This window comes from Chrysochloris asiatica, unplaced genomic scaffold (genome assembly GCF_000296735.1).
Source record: "Chrysochloris asiatica unplaced genomic scaffold, ChrAsi1.0 scaffold00056, whole genome shotgun sequence".
NCBI classification, from domain to species: domain Eukaryota; kingdom Metazoa; phylum Chordata; class Mammalia; order Afrosoricida; family Chrysochloridae; genus Chrysochloris; species Chrysochloris asiatica.
In genome coordinates this window covers 4,205,375-4,219,649 of record NW_006408574.1, presented here as the reverse complement: position 1 = coordinate 4,219,649, position 14,275 = coordinate 4,205,375, and the positions used below count along the sequence as shown (strand labels likewise).

At 51.7% G+C, this 14,275-nt stretch overlaps 1 protein-coding gene across 1 annotated transcript in view; it reads right to left on the bottom strand.

The window, feature by feature from the left end:
- The window catches only part of VAV2 (vav 2 guanine nucleotide exchange factor), a 164,275-nt gene that overhangs the window by 28,764 nt on the left and 121,236 nt on the right, over window positions 1-14,275 (bottom strand). Inside the window, exons 5-11 of the mRNA XM_006863824.1 lie at window positions 7,956-8,058; window positions 6,476-6,490; window positions 5,556-5,654; window positions 4,711-4,779; window positions 3,869-3,969; window positions 603-702; window positions 136-192 (exon numbers count right to left, since the gene is read on the bottom strand). Of these exons, the coding sequence (XP_006863886.1) occupies window positions 136-192; window positions 603-702; window positions 3,869-3,969; window positions 4,711-4,779; window positions 5,556-5,654; window positions 6,476-6,490; window positions 7,956-8,058 (544 nt within the window). The remainder of the gene's footprint in view (window positions 1-135; window positions 193-602; window positions 703-3,868; window positions 3,970-4,710; window positions 4,780-5,555; window positions 5,655-6,475; window positions 6,491-7,955; window positions 8,059-14,275) is intronic.

Below are 14,275 nucleotides of genomic sequence, written 5' to 3'. Positions count from 1 at the left end.
GCGGGAGAAAGATGAGGCATTCTGCTCCCATAAAGATTTACACCCTCGGAAACCCTGTACAGGGTCGCTATGGGTCGGAACCGACTCCACGACACTTAACAACAGATTTGGGGGAAGGGGCTTTCAGGGCCTCACCCTCTGCCCACCTCCTGGGCAGTTCCCGGGAGTACCCAGGCAGACGGTCAGCTCACACTGAGGGGGGTTTGTGTCCTGACTGGACAGGTCACGGGCCCTCAGGGTCTCCAAGGAAAACAGTCCCCACCCCTGTTACTAGGGAAGCAATCCCTCACACCATGTTGTTAGGGGGCAGCTCCACCCCATTACCAAGCACCAGACTTCCCCTGGAAAACAAGATTTCAAAAGCGAAAAGGAATCTGGAAATGCCAGCCTCTGGAGGATACGCGCCGCCCAATAGGAAGGACAAGCGGAGAAACTGAACAGGTTGCCCTCCAAGCGGGTCCCAGCCTGCACACCACATGGACCTCACCCCGGGATCCAGCTGCACCCCAGCCTGGAACGGCACCTCCACACCAAGGAAACACAGCGGGACACAGCAAGCACCTTCCCCTCCCCACAGGGGGCAAGAGGGAGTCCCCAATTACCTCGACTTTTTGCCTGAAATCGTCCCGGGCTGCGAGCAGCTGGTTCAGCGTGTTCTGCGCGTGCTCCATGCGGCTGCAGTACTCGCCATAGAGGAGAAGCCTGGATGCGCATGCGCGCATAGCACAGTGTAAGACCCCGTTGCTGTTTTCCCGGAGGCTGCTGTCTGCCTTTCCTGAAGTCCCCCCTGGCTAGGAGGAGGGCTGCCAATGTGCTCAGGACATATTTGCCACCCAGAGAACGCAGAATTTCAGAGCAACCCTGAGGCAGACGTGGATGACATTTTGGGGGGCGTTTCCTGGCTCTCAAGAAACCCCTGGGGCTCGTGGCTCAGTGCCTCAACACGTGGTCAGCAGGCCAGCTGTCCGCACTGGGAGACTGGCTCTGGGACTCCAAGACTTTAGTCTAGTCTGGGGACTGCTTAAGCCCACCTTCCCTGGTCAGCATGAGGGCAGACACCTGGTGGTTACCCCCCACATATGGCTCCCCATCATGGACCCCCGTATCTGAGTCATACATGCTCATAGGAGGGTAGGGAGGTGGGAGGGACCCTCAGCTCTTTCCAGCATAAGCCAACATGGAACAGATAGAAAAATGTCCACAGTCATACCCGACCTCACCAAACACCACTGACCGCAAAGGGGTCCCCAGGGCTCAGAAAGGGGAGTGACTACAGTCCCTGCAAGACCAGGCACCTCGGCTGGAACCACAGACCCCACTGTGAGGCCTCAGGAAGGCTCTCTTCTCTCCACATGGGGAAGAGGGACCAAGGGGCCCCCACCTAGCACAGAACAAATGGAGACCAGGTAGCAATGTCCCCACCTGCTGAACTCAACTATGGGGCTAGAGGCATCCTGGACTGGGCTGAACAGTGTCTGCCCAAACTCCAGGGCCTCCATCAGGACCTGGAAATGTGCCCCATTTAGAAATAGGGTCTTCGCAGATGTGAATGAGGGAGAGTCAAGATACAATCACACTGGATTTAAGAGGGTCCTCAATCCAATGACCAGTGTTGTTAGATGAGGCAGAAAAGAGATGCAGAGGGGAAAGATGGCGCCAAGTGAGGATGGAGGCAGACTTGAGTGATGTGGTCACAAGCCAAGGACTGGGAGCCCCCAGAAGGCGAGGCCTCCCCTAGTGCCTCCGGCAAGCGTGCCTCCGACGAGCGTGCCTCCGACGAGCGTGCCTCCTGCCCACACCTGGATTTAGACTTCTACCTCCAGAGCTGCAACATGATCTATCTCAGTCGTCATGCGTGCCCAGGACAGTTCTTGTTACAGCCACCACCGGACCCTCACACTCGCTTTGTCCCTGTCCCTGCCCCACACACCATGCCTGAGGGCCATCAAGCCCATGGGATCCAGCTTGACGTTTCTGTGAAGACCCTGAGAACCTGAAAATGAGTCCTAACCTAATTCCTATTGGAGGGAGTCAGCTAAGGAAACCAGTGTTTATAGGCATTCATTGTAACCACAAATGTCTACAACATTCAGAACATTTATCCAAAATGTAGAAAGGAGGGAAAGAAAAAGAAAAAGGGCCTCGCACATCATACATCGCACGAGTATGATGGACGTAGGCCTGTACAGCCATCTAAGACTCCCAGGGAGGGCAGCCTTGTCCACATCACTCCACAGATGTCTGTCCAGACGGAGAAGCAGCATCCTTGGAATTTATGTTGCCCCCAAGATGACGATGTCATTGCCCCCAAGGATTAATCAACATTGTGTCCTACACAGCAGCTCACTCCTGCTGCCCCTTCTCCACTGGCCACACAAGCTCATTCCTATTTCCTCCTTCCGACGAGCTCTGGCATCTATTATGACCTGAAATTCCATGTTCGACTCCTAATCCCGATCCCTGTGGACATGGAGTGTGGCACTGTGGGATAATCACTCAACCACGAAGTCGGCGGTTCTAACTCACCAATTGTTCTTCAGAAACCCTTTACAGGGTCGCTGTGCATCAGAACCAACTTGATGACACTTAACAACTACAACTTATCAGTGGATACAACCTTCAGTGTACACTACCCCTCAACATAAAGAAAACAAAATCCTCACACCAGGAGCCAATAAGTAGCAAGCATGATAAAGAGAGGAAAGATTGAAGCTGTCAAGGATATCATTTTAGGAAGGTCCACAATCAGTGCTCATGGACGCAGCAGTCAGGAAATCAAATGACACATTGCATGTCTGCTACCAAAGTCCTCTTTTAAAGTGTTAAAGAGCAGAGATGTCACTTTGAGGACTACGGCAAGCCAAGGTACACTCATACGCATGAGAAAACCGGCCAATGAATAAGAAAGGCCATAGAAGAACTGATGCCTTTGAATTCTGGTGTTGATGAAGAATACTGAATACATCACATACTGGAAGAACAAACAAATCTGTTCTGGAAGAAGTACAGCCAGAATGCTCCTTAGAAGCCAGGATGGCAAGGATTCATCTCATGCACTTTGGGCATGTTGTCAGGAGGGACCACTTCCTGGAGAAGGACATCATGCTGGTTAAGTAGAGGGTCAGTGAAAAACAGGAAGACCCTCAATGAGGTGGATGAACACAGTGGTTGCAGTAATGGTGACAATTGTGAGGATAGTGCAGACCCGGGCAGTGTTTCTGAACGGAGTTTCTAGAACCTACTCAGTGGTACCTAACAACAACAAATACCTGTGGAGAAGGAGGCTAGTAGAGCAACAGTTAGGCGCTTGGCTGCCAACCCAAAGCCTGCAGTTCAATCCCACCAGCTGCTTCTAGGGAGAAACACCGGGTATGTGCTCCCATAAAGATGACAGCCTAGAAAACCCCGTGGGGCAGTTGGACTTTGTCACAAGAAGTCACCAGGAGCTGGAATGGACCCAAAAGCATACTTGTGGCTATGCCCCTTTGCTTTGTTGTGTTAACGAGGTGTGTCTTAAATCCATTCATGTTTGAGATTAAACACAGAGAAGCAATTGGGGGGGGTGTGTATGTGGATTCCACATGGAGATCGCCAAGAAACACCAAGAAGGCAGCCTGAGCAGCTGAGACAAAGCAGGAGACAGAGACAGGGGGACTGTTAGAACTCTCCCTTCCCACCCACCCATCCACTGAGCTCATAGGGCCCATGGACCCTGGGTGGGCAGAGCCCTCAGTTTAGACACCAGGACCAAGTCCAGATGGAGCAGCAACCAGAGACTGCAGTGGGACCATGACTCCTCTCCCTCCCCAGCGTGGACCCCAAGAGGATCCTGGGCATGTCCCCATGTGACCGACCACCCACCACTCACCTCTCCTTGAAGTCGAGAAACACCTTGGCCAGGGAGCTGCCTCCCGCCATCATGGACAGATCAATGGCTCGCAGGAAGCTGTGGTGCACCTTGATCAAGTCCTGGGGAGAGCGGGCAGCAAGGGCACGTGGTCTGTCACCAAGGCACTGCGCATGTCCCCTCGTCACCACAAACACCAGGGCGTGACCCAGCAGGCTGGTCTACCCAGTGGGACCCAAGTGTTTTCAAAGAGCGTCATAAAGTCTAGGAGCGTCCACAGCGCTCCGAACACGTGGGCTGCCCAGAGCTGAGTGAACTTGGGGCTCTGTGGGAGGGGTCCCTCCATTACAGCTGGAGTCTCAGCCTGGGAGAGGGGTGTTCCCTCACATCTTGAAGCAGATGGTGACCAGCAAGCAGTACGCAGCACCCCACCAGCCCATCTCTCAGGCTGTGTCCTCTCTGGGTCCAGGCCCAGAAAGCAGGACTCTTTGGTGTCTAAGTGACTCGTTCAGGGAGCCTGACCAATGGTCACCTCAGGCTACCAGGGAGCCAGGGAGGCAGCTGCTAGCATCCTGCAACTGCCAGGCTGACTGGAAGGTTCTGCAGGAAGCCCACCAGGGCTTAGACCTCCTTGTCCTGCAGATTAGGTTAAGGTGAGCCCACCCCAAGACCTCAAGGTGCAGACTTTATGGCCTCCTTCAGGCAGTGGGGATATATGAGTAGTCCCGGGGGACTCTAGCACTTCCTCCTAGGCACATCTGCCAGGAAGCTCCCTACAGACCACCACGGGGGAGGGGCACCCTCCTTCCATCAGTCACAGTAGGTCCCTGTGAGGGCTCTCGGGCAGGTGGGTGGGGACTCACCTCCAGGTTGATGAAGATGGACACCATGTCCCCAGGACTCAGCACCAGCCTCAGTGGACTCATGTAATTCTGCAGAAGACAAAGACCCGGGCCAGAGTCTCGTTGAGACCTGCTCGTCCCCAGCCTCCTGTCATTCTCCACTACACACAGTCGGTGCTCAATGCTTGCTGGTGATGAGGCCAGGGCAGGAAGGAGGGGTGGGCTGAACCCCAGGGCATCAGCACACCTATGAGGGGCCCTCCACACACGGCATGGTGCTTGAACCCTCCGCAGTCCCAAAGACTGATCAATGTTGGCATGAGAGACAGAGGCCAGGATGGGAGGAACACGACCCAGGGCATCGGCTGGATGGTGGCCGCGAGCTGCCCCCCAAGCATCCAAACACTCAGGCCTGTGCTCTTCAGGGTCCCCAAAGACCGCCTGGCAGCAGGTGGGATGGCAGGTGAGGTTGAGCCCGTGGAAATTCTCACACATTGGTTCCAGAAGTCGCGGACATCAAGTCCTTCCCTTGCAAACCCCTCTGTTACTCAGCTCTGAGAGGCACTTGGGCGGGGGGGGGGGGGGGGGTGAGTCGGAGACATGCTCCGGAATGAAGTCGCCAACACAGACCCATGGGGCTCAAAGGCGGCACTGAGCTGAGCCTGGACACAACAAGCCCAGTGGCCAGGATTGACTCCAGAGGGAAGAGGCACGTCTGGGTGGGTGAGAGGGGTCAGAGCCAGTAGCCTGGGAGGGGTGCACGGGAAAGGGAAGGATGACTGCTTTTGTAGGGTAGCTGCTGTTGTTAAGTGCAGTCGGGTCGATTCCTAGAGCCTGACACAGTCACCCCAGTCTGCCCCACACACCTTCTCAATGTCCTCCAGGGTCCGGTAGTACTTGGCCTCCGTCTCTTGAATCTCCAGCAAGCAGCAGTTCCTCTTGTCATCCTCTGTCATGCCCATTTTCTGCAGAGAGGACATGTCGTGAGTGGCGCCCAGACCCTCCATACCACACCCAAGATGACCCCACAAAGCAGGACCTGGACGGTAGCCGGGATCTAGCCAGGGCACCCGGAGACCAAGTCCTGCTGTGTTATACAGGTGAGGAAACTGAGGCACAGGGAGGGGGCGTGACTCGGACCAGCGGGCTGGGGACCATGGTAGACATGGAAGTTTCTAGAACCCCCAGATCTTTCTTGCTTCTCCTCGCCAACCGGGAGGAACTCGGTATCCTGGGGACACACAGTGGGGACACACTGAAAGCTCCGGCTGCATGTGGAACGTGTGTAGCGCCAGAGACACTGGAAGGCATCCTGGGATTGGTGTCCACCAGGAACAGCCCGTTTCCCACCGGGGCTGGGGACGGGTGGTTTGGGGCAGTCCTGGGTACTCCAGACACCCTCGGCAGCTGGCAGCCATGCCCCCTGCGGGCTCAGAAGCAGAACTGACCTATGTCTGGTGACACCTGGACTCACTCAGCCCCAGTACCCTCACCCCTCTAGGAAACACTCTGAGGTCCCTCTCTTGTCTGCCAAGGCTCCCAAAACAATATACAAGATGGGGGTACCCCCGCACAGGGGGTGCGATGGGTTGGGGGCCGGGATCACAGGGTGTCCTGAAGTCTCCTGAGCCCACCACTCTGCACAGTCTGGAGCTGCTGGGCTTCTAGGGCCAGGGTCCCTCTGAAACTGGGGGTGATGTGGGGTGGGTGACTGCGTTTCCCACGAGTCTCCCCAGCATTCCACAGGGTGCTGTACTTAAACCCTCGGGCAGCACCGGGCACTCACCTGCATGTATCTGATCTGAGAGCATGGAGGAGGAATGACAGAAAGCAGTTAGCGGTCCTGACCCCACAACTAGAAGCTGCATTCAGGGAGCCCTATCACCCCTCATCCATCCACCTGTCAGCTTGGCCTAGTGAGAGAGCAGTGAGTGGACACAGGACACCACACTGGTCACTGGGAGCAGCACCGGCTGTCTTCATTGGAAACATCACCGTCCCCTCCCACTTGGATGATTTAAGGGTACCTGGGTGCCCCAGGACACCCATGATCTGGAATGAACCCTGGTAGGGTGCCCCTAAGGGATCACTTGCTCTCATAGCCTCTGAAGGCATGCTGGGGTCTAGGAAGTGTGTGTGGCTGGTGGGGGTCCCCTCAAGACCTCTTACTGGCCATTGCCCGCCCCCGGTCACCCTCAGGACACTGCCCAGCTCGGGATGGCCATGGGCATAAAGTGGCTGTAGTCCCAGTAGGTTCCCAGCTTCCGAAGCTCCCCAGGTGCTGGGAGGAAGAGACACAAATGGTGAACGTGTTTGGCTGCTCAACGAAAGGCTGGAGGTTCCATTCTACCCAGAGGTACCTTGGAAGAAAGGCTTGGCTATCTACCTCTGAAACATCAGCCACTGAGAACCCTCGGAGCCCAATTCTACTCGGACACACACATGGAGTCACCATGAGCCGACTGGACGGCAATGGTTTGGGCTGTTTGTTCTGTCCTCTCAGGGGCAGGCTGAGGGGGGCATGTGTCAATGAAGTGCTCCCTGACCAGCCGCAAGTGGTCAGGAGAAAAGCCACAGTGCAGGCTGCCCCGGAGTGCTCTGCTGCCCCCACGAAGAGCCCTCCTGTCTGCAAGGCCACATCAGGGGCCAAATGAGAACTACCTTTTTAAGAGCAGAGTCTAGGGGAAGGCCAGTGGGCTGCGTGGGCTCGGCAGGGTTGGAAGACATCTCAGGGGTCTTTGTGTCCCACCAGAGCTAGTTCTACTGCACAATGGGCACAAAGACCTGCTACTTGCTTTGGGGGTTGTTTCCCATAGTCCTCAGTACAATCAGATGACAGAGCCAGCCCGCCAGACTACTGAAGAGCAAGAGACTTCAGCCTGTTCCCCAGCCCCACCTGCCTGCCTGCAGGGCCCCTCCACACAGCGGCTGCCAGCAGTGAGCCACACTCACACAAACTGTCATCCAAGAAAATCTTAGCCAGCGCCTGCTGGGAGCTGAATTCCCTGGTCAGATAAAAGACGCGCAGCTGGTTGATGAAAGCCCTCAGTCTCTTCCTTCCACACAAAGGGAGAAAGCAGCTGGGAGCATCAGGCCAGATCTGGAATCCTGCAAACCCCTCAGAGCAGAGGTTTCCATACCACCTCCAGGCCTCCTCACAAAACCCCGAGAGGAGACACGGGCAGGGTTTCCAGAATTTCGAAGAGGAACCTCCATGGAGATGTGGCACGGCCTGACTAGATGCCCCACGTGGGGCGGGCACTTACCATGGGCTGCTGCACCTCGACCTTGATGATGTCCTCATAGATGTCATCCCCTTCATCCTCACACGGGACACAGTCATAGATGTCCTCACCCAGGTCATGCTCACTGCAGCGGGAGGGAAGCATGAGGCACTGCGCCCAGCTCAGCCTCCCATAGGGGATGGCAGAAACCGCCACCTCCCGCTCTGCCTGTGTGGCGTGTGCGTATGATGCCCGGTGTGAGAACATCCTACTTTCTCTGGTTCTGGTGATGGATGCTGTGGGTTAGGTATTGTGCTGCTGAGTTCAAACCCACCAGCCGCTTCAAGGGAGAAATAATGAGGCAGTCTGCTTCCGTAAAGATTAGCCGCCTCGGAGTCCTGTGTGGGTGGTTCAACTCTGTCCAGGACGGTTGCTGAGTCCGAGTCAACTCGAGGACAATGGGTCTGGGTTCTGTCTGTCTGTTTGTCTCTGGCTCAGTATTTAATGCTGGGAACACAGGCTGGAGGCCCAAGAACTAGACCCTTCTCACAGGTTTGTCATAAGAGGTTCTGTACCCCAGCTTCCTGTCCAAGCTCCCTCCCACTGCCTGTGTCTATGAGCCAAGGTCTCCTAGGTCTCCCCAGCCCTGAGCCTTGAGGTTTAGAGTCTTCGTCTGCCCCACTGAATGTTCTAGGCATTGTGGCCTTCGTCACAGTACAAAGAACTCCTAGATGCACAATGACAAACTTGAGTAAGCACAGAGGACCTGTGACAGGCCTAGAGTGTGACATGAGGGGGCTATCAGGAAGGGCTCCCTGAGGAAGTGGCATCTGATCCAAGCCTGGAAGAATGTGCAGGAGTGAGCTAGACAGGCAGTGGGCAGGACCAACAGCTCGTGCAAAGGCCCTGTGGCTGGCTGCACCAGCACACTCAAAGAACAGGAAGGCCACCTGGCCTGGAAGCCCAGTTGGGGGAGAGGGCCTATAGAGGTGGACGAAGCCAGGGCTAGCAGGGCTCACGAGGCAGCGTTAGGCCAGTGGGTGTAGGAGGAAGACGACACAGTATTTCTCGGCTGCCTTCCAGAGGAAGGCCAGGAAGGAGAAAAAGCGCCAGAACACAGAATCTTCACGTGATGTTGAGAAATAACCATATTGGGGAAGGTAGCTGCCAACACCCACCATGAGCTGTCTGAAGGCACCATGGCAGGTGTGCTGTCATTGCTAACTCCTACCACGCCCATTCTCACTCCAGGTGGACAGCTGATCCATGGGGTTTTCAAGGTTACTTTTTGAAAACAGATGAGAAGAGCCTCTGGGTGGCTTTGAACCTCCAACCTTTCAGCTAGCACTTAACCCACAGACTCCACTACAGGGGTGAGGAAGCACCACAAAACCATTCCTGGTGCAAAGAAGTGTGGTCACTTTACAGACGAAAAACAAACTGAGGCTATATGACTAGCTGGGATGGGCAGAGCCATGGCCCAGGTCCTTTGTTCTCACCTCCGCCCTGCACGCCCCCACCCCCCACCCCGAGTAGAGAATGTCGGTGTGTCTAGACCTGAAATGGGGTGCAGAGCAGGCTGGGTCCACAGAGGTTCCACTGGAATAAACTAGAGTAGTAAGGATGCTCATGACTCATGCCTGGGTTTCCTCACTAACCCATCTTCCTGGAGGGTCTCTCTTGAGAACACAAAATGGGGCTCCCTGTTTCTGCAGATGCTGTTCTCAGGGAGTACACCCTCTGCTCTGCACCGCCCCCTCTAGGGACCTCACACACACAGAAGAGGCGCTTGTCAGCAGGTGTTGGTCGCCTTAAACTTCTGTGACTCAATAGAGCGAGGCTGGAGACAAAGCCCCTGTCGAGAATTCCGACGGTGTGGAACCGAGGGGACAGGGAAAGAAGTTCCCAGACTGCTCAGTTAGACACTCGGAAGACCGGTGAGGTTGTCCCTCGGTGTGGAGAGTGACAAGGGCTTTGCTTTGACAGAAGGGGCTGTGGAAGACAGTAGGAACCCTGTTAAACACCTAGAGTTGATGGAGTGAATCCAAGCGCCTGCAGAGGCTTTGAGGTCTGGATGCAGGGACAGAGCCGTTTCCTCAGGCCACGTTCATCACTAACAGACGCAGGACTCTGAGCTCTCCCGGCTCCGAGACTACTACAAACCAACCAGAACCAGCCCTGAAGAGGCCCCAGTACTGGTAGGGAGGTGGGGTCTGCAGGCAGGGACCCACTTGAGATCTCATGGGATGATGTCCCACGCTCTAACATCAGAACAACGGGATGCAAAGAGATATACAAGGTGCAGTCTGTTCATCTTGGGGCGAGGGAACACTCAGCCCCATTATGAGTCCAACAGTGTGTTGGTCATTCTACTGAGGGATGGGCAGTGAAGGTTGTAGTGGAGCAGGTAGATGCAGCAAAGCCCATGGGAACACCAGTGGGTCCACGCCCTCCTCCTGACACCACCAGACAGGTACGCACCTGCATGAACTGACTACCTACTGTGTTCTCACATGGGTTTTCACACGCTTGCCACTGAGGTTTACATAGGTTGGACACCGTCCTCCCTTAGCTGCAGCTGAGATGTGTGGATACAGCTACTTAATTCACTTCCCCTAAGAGTTCCTTCAGGCCAGCCTGAAGGTTTCCCACCCTGGATGGTTTGTCTCGCACTTTGTTCTCCTGGGTGTTGGTTCTGCATCCTCAGCATCACGTCTCTGAGATCCAACCACGCCATGCCTCTCTCACAGGCTTATTACAGCCAAGCACCAGATCACGTGTGAACAGGCCACTATTTCCATCCACTGTCCTTCTGCTGGACAGTCGGGATGCCTTTGAATTATTGTGAAGAAATTCCATTGTAAGCGTTGTGAGAAACACCAGTGAGAGGAATCACTGGGTCCAAACAAGGTAGATGATTGACTTAAGAGACTGACCAGCATTGTTTTACAATTCCTCCAGCAGTGCATGTGGGTTCCCATTACTCCACACCCTCTTCAGCTCTTCTTGTTACGAGTTTTTTGTTTCTAACTGAGATACTGTGATTGGTTGCTGTCCAGTTGATTCCAACTCCTCGAGACTTTCTTCATAACAACACTGCCCAGTCTTGCGCGATGTCAAGATCATTAGAGTCCACTGTCCTTGTTTCCGCAGAGCCTCTACTAAACAGGATGTCCTCTCCTGTGGTCTTAACTTGCGTTTCACGATGTTGAGCGGTTCTATAGCGGTGCTGTAGGATAAGCACTGGACAGCAAGGTCGGTTTGAACCACAAGGTCAGCAGCTCAAACTCACCAGCCGCTCCTTGGAAACTCTACAAAGGGTCGCTATGAGTCAGAGCCAACTCAAACACACTTAACAACAAGTGATGTTGAGGACTTTTCTGTGTGTTTACTGGACATTTCCCTTTGTGAAAGACTTTTGCCCTTTTATAAATAAAACTGGTTTTCTGTCTATTCATTCAATTCTAAGAGTTCTTTATATATATTCTGGATGGAAGCCCTTTGTCAGATGTTTTGTAAGTTGTATTTTCCAGTCTCTTCTCTGGCTTAGCTATTTTCTTAATAATGTCTTGTGATACGTCCAATTTTGATAAAGTCAAATTTTAATCACAATTTTGTCTAAGGAGCTCTGAGTCTTCCCTAAGAAAGATCTGTACCCTGTCTATAAAATCTCTGCTTTTTTTCTGGGTCATAAAAGACATTTTCCTATGTTGTTCCCTAAAAGCTAGGTCGTTTTAGCTTTTACATTTAAATCTCTGACCCACTGCAGATAAATGTTTATATGACAGGGAAAGCTACCACAGAGAACAGTTGTTCCAGAACAATTTTTTTTTAAAAAACCATGGATAGTTTAGCTGCCTTTGACAAAAATAATCTGACCATATAATAAGTGTAGGTCTATTCTGGAATCCTGTATTTGATTTCATCAATCTATTTGTCTATTTTTACGCCAACAACCCTGACTTTACTACTTTCGTTTTATACAGAGTCTTATAATAAAGGAGTGTAAATTATCGAGTTTTATTCTTTTATTAACACTGTTTAGATTTTTCTACTACCTTCTGCATTTACATATAAAATTTAGAATAATCTTTTCAATTTCTTTTAAAAAGAAAGAAATTCTAGTAGGGTTATAATAGGAAATGTATTGACTCTATCATTTATAGTTTAATTTTGGGAGATCTGCCATCTTAACTGTATTGTCTTCCAGCCCAAGAACATGGTACATATTTCCATCGATTGAGGGCTTGTGAACTTTTTTTTAGCAGCATTTTGTCATTTTTATCTAGAGGTTTTAAAATTTAGAAAGGTTTTGATCATTCTTTCTTATATATATATGTCCAATTCTATCTTTGTTCTTCTTCTGGGATTCTGGGTTGGATTGCGCTCTTCCCCCCTCACACACACCAAAAAAAAGATATATTGAAGTCTGAGCCGCTGGGGCCTGTAAATGTGACCTTATTTTTAAGTAGGAGTGTTGTAGATGTAATCGAGTTAAGATGAGGTCATTAGGAGGGGCCCTAATCCAATATTAACAGTACCCTCATAGGAAGAGGAGAAACAAACCCAGAAGGAGAAAGAGTAAGACTCTGTTGTTCGAAGCACCAGTTTGTGCTACTTTGTTATAGCAGCCGTAGGAAACTAACACAGACCCCCAACTGCACGTATGTTGGACCACCTGATACTGTTCCGCATAGATGAGCCTCCGGTCATAATCTTCGATCTTCTTCCTTCTCTGAGCTCCTAGTTCAAGGACTCTTTTGCCATGCCCAGACTCCTATTAAGTAAGCTGTTCATTTCAGTTGCCATGCTTTCCAGTTTCATCATTTTGATAAAATGATATCATTTTAGTTGTTCTTCATCGTTTCTACTAAGAAACCCTCTACAAGGTCGCTATGAGTCAGATTGATTTGACAGCACCGAACAATCATTTCTCTGCTGAGATGTCTCATTTTGTTCACTAATTTAGTATTTTCCCCAAAGTCCTTGCCATGTTTACAAAAGCTGCTTTTTACGGATTTTGTCTGCAAATTTAAACAAACAGGGTGCTGCAAGGTCAGTTTTTGCAGACCTGGCTTTTTCCTGCTTCTTTTTGAGCTCAGTGATTCTTTACTGGACATGATGAAGGCTACATTGATTCTACATTGACTCATGATTCTACTGTCTCTTCTCAAGAGTCATATTTGGTCTAACAGACAATTTGGTTGGACTTCAAACGCTCTCTTCCCTGAAGTGCACAACAGCTGGAATCTCCCCTCAATTAATCTTTTGGTTGATGCTTTTTTGGCTTGTAAACTCAGGATCTTTCCTCTGCATGTCAAGTGTGATGATCAGCCAAAGACTGGGGTGAATTTCACCTGCACTAGTTAGGATTCCTGCTCTCTGTGGCTCCTTCCCATCCCTTACTCTTTTCTAAATGTCTGGCCTCTCTACCAGCCCCAACTTCTGCCCTCTGACACCTCGAGCTGGTGAAATTGTGGCTTTCTGCAGGAGCTACAATGAGCCTTCAGGCAAAACGCTCCAAACTCTCAAATCCTATTCACTCAAAAATAGGTTCCTTTCATTTCTTGTGTGATTTTGAGCTTCCAAATAGATTTCCCCCTACTTTTTATAATTGTTAGCTACAGTCGAGTCAGTCTAACCAAGATCTATTTTACTGAAGGTCAGACCTCTTTAAATATCCTTTAAAAAATAAACATTTCACGGAGGCTCAAAGAGGTAAAATAATGTGTGAGTCCACCCAGCCAGCCAATGCCTTCTTGCCCACGCTGTGAGCACCTCTTGACTGGCCGGTGGGTTTCTCCAGCTACAAGGGAGATGACACACCCCCTGCCCCTCACTGTACCGCCAGCAGGGAGAAGACCACACAACTGGACTGCTGGGAGTAAACACAAGGGGTCTACCCAATGCATGTTTGCTGCCATGCCCTGAGCTTGCTCTAGCTTTTCGCTAAATCAAGGACTACACGGTGCGTTCTTCATTCATTAAACACTTTCCGTTAGTCTCTTTTCATTCGTCCAGGGCACTGGAGTTAAAAACAGTCAGAAACCCTTAAGGAAGCGCTGTGTTCTGGCCTCTTAACTTGGAACACAAAAATCTTAAAAATGCAGACACTGCTCTTCTCACTATTTGGCTAAACTGTCTGTGGTCCAAATTCTGCTGACGCTGGTGAGTGGTGAGTCACGCATTTCTGGCCAACAGTATTGTTAGCTTACCTTCTTCTGTGGGTGCTAACCACAGAACCCCAAGAGCACTTCGAGTTGTACTTTATAGGCTAATGACACTTTACATCCATAGAAAGCATTCTACCAACCACTGTCTTATCTCACAGACGGGAGTGGTGGTGGTTCTGTGCCAGGGAG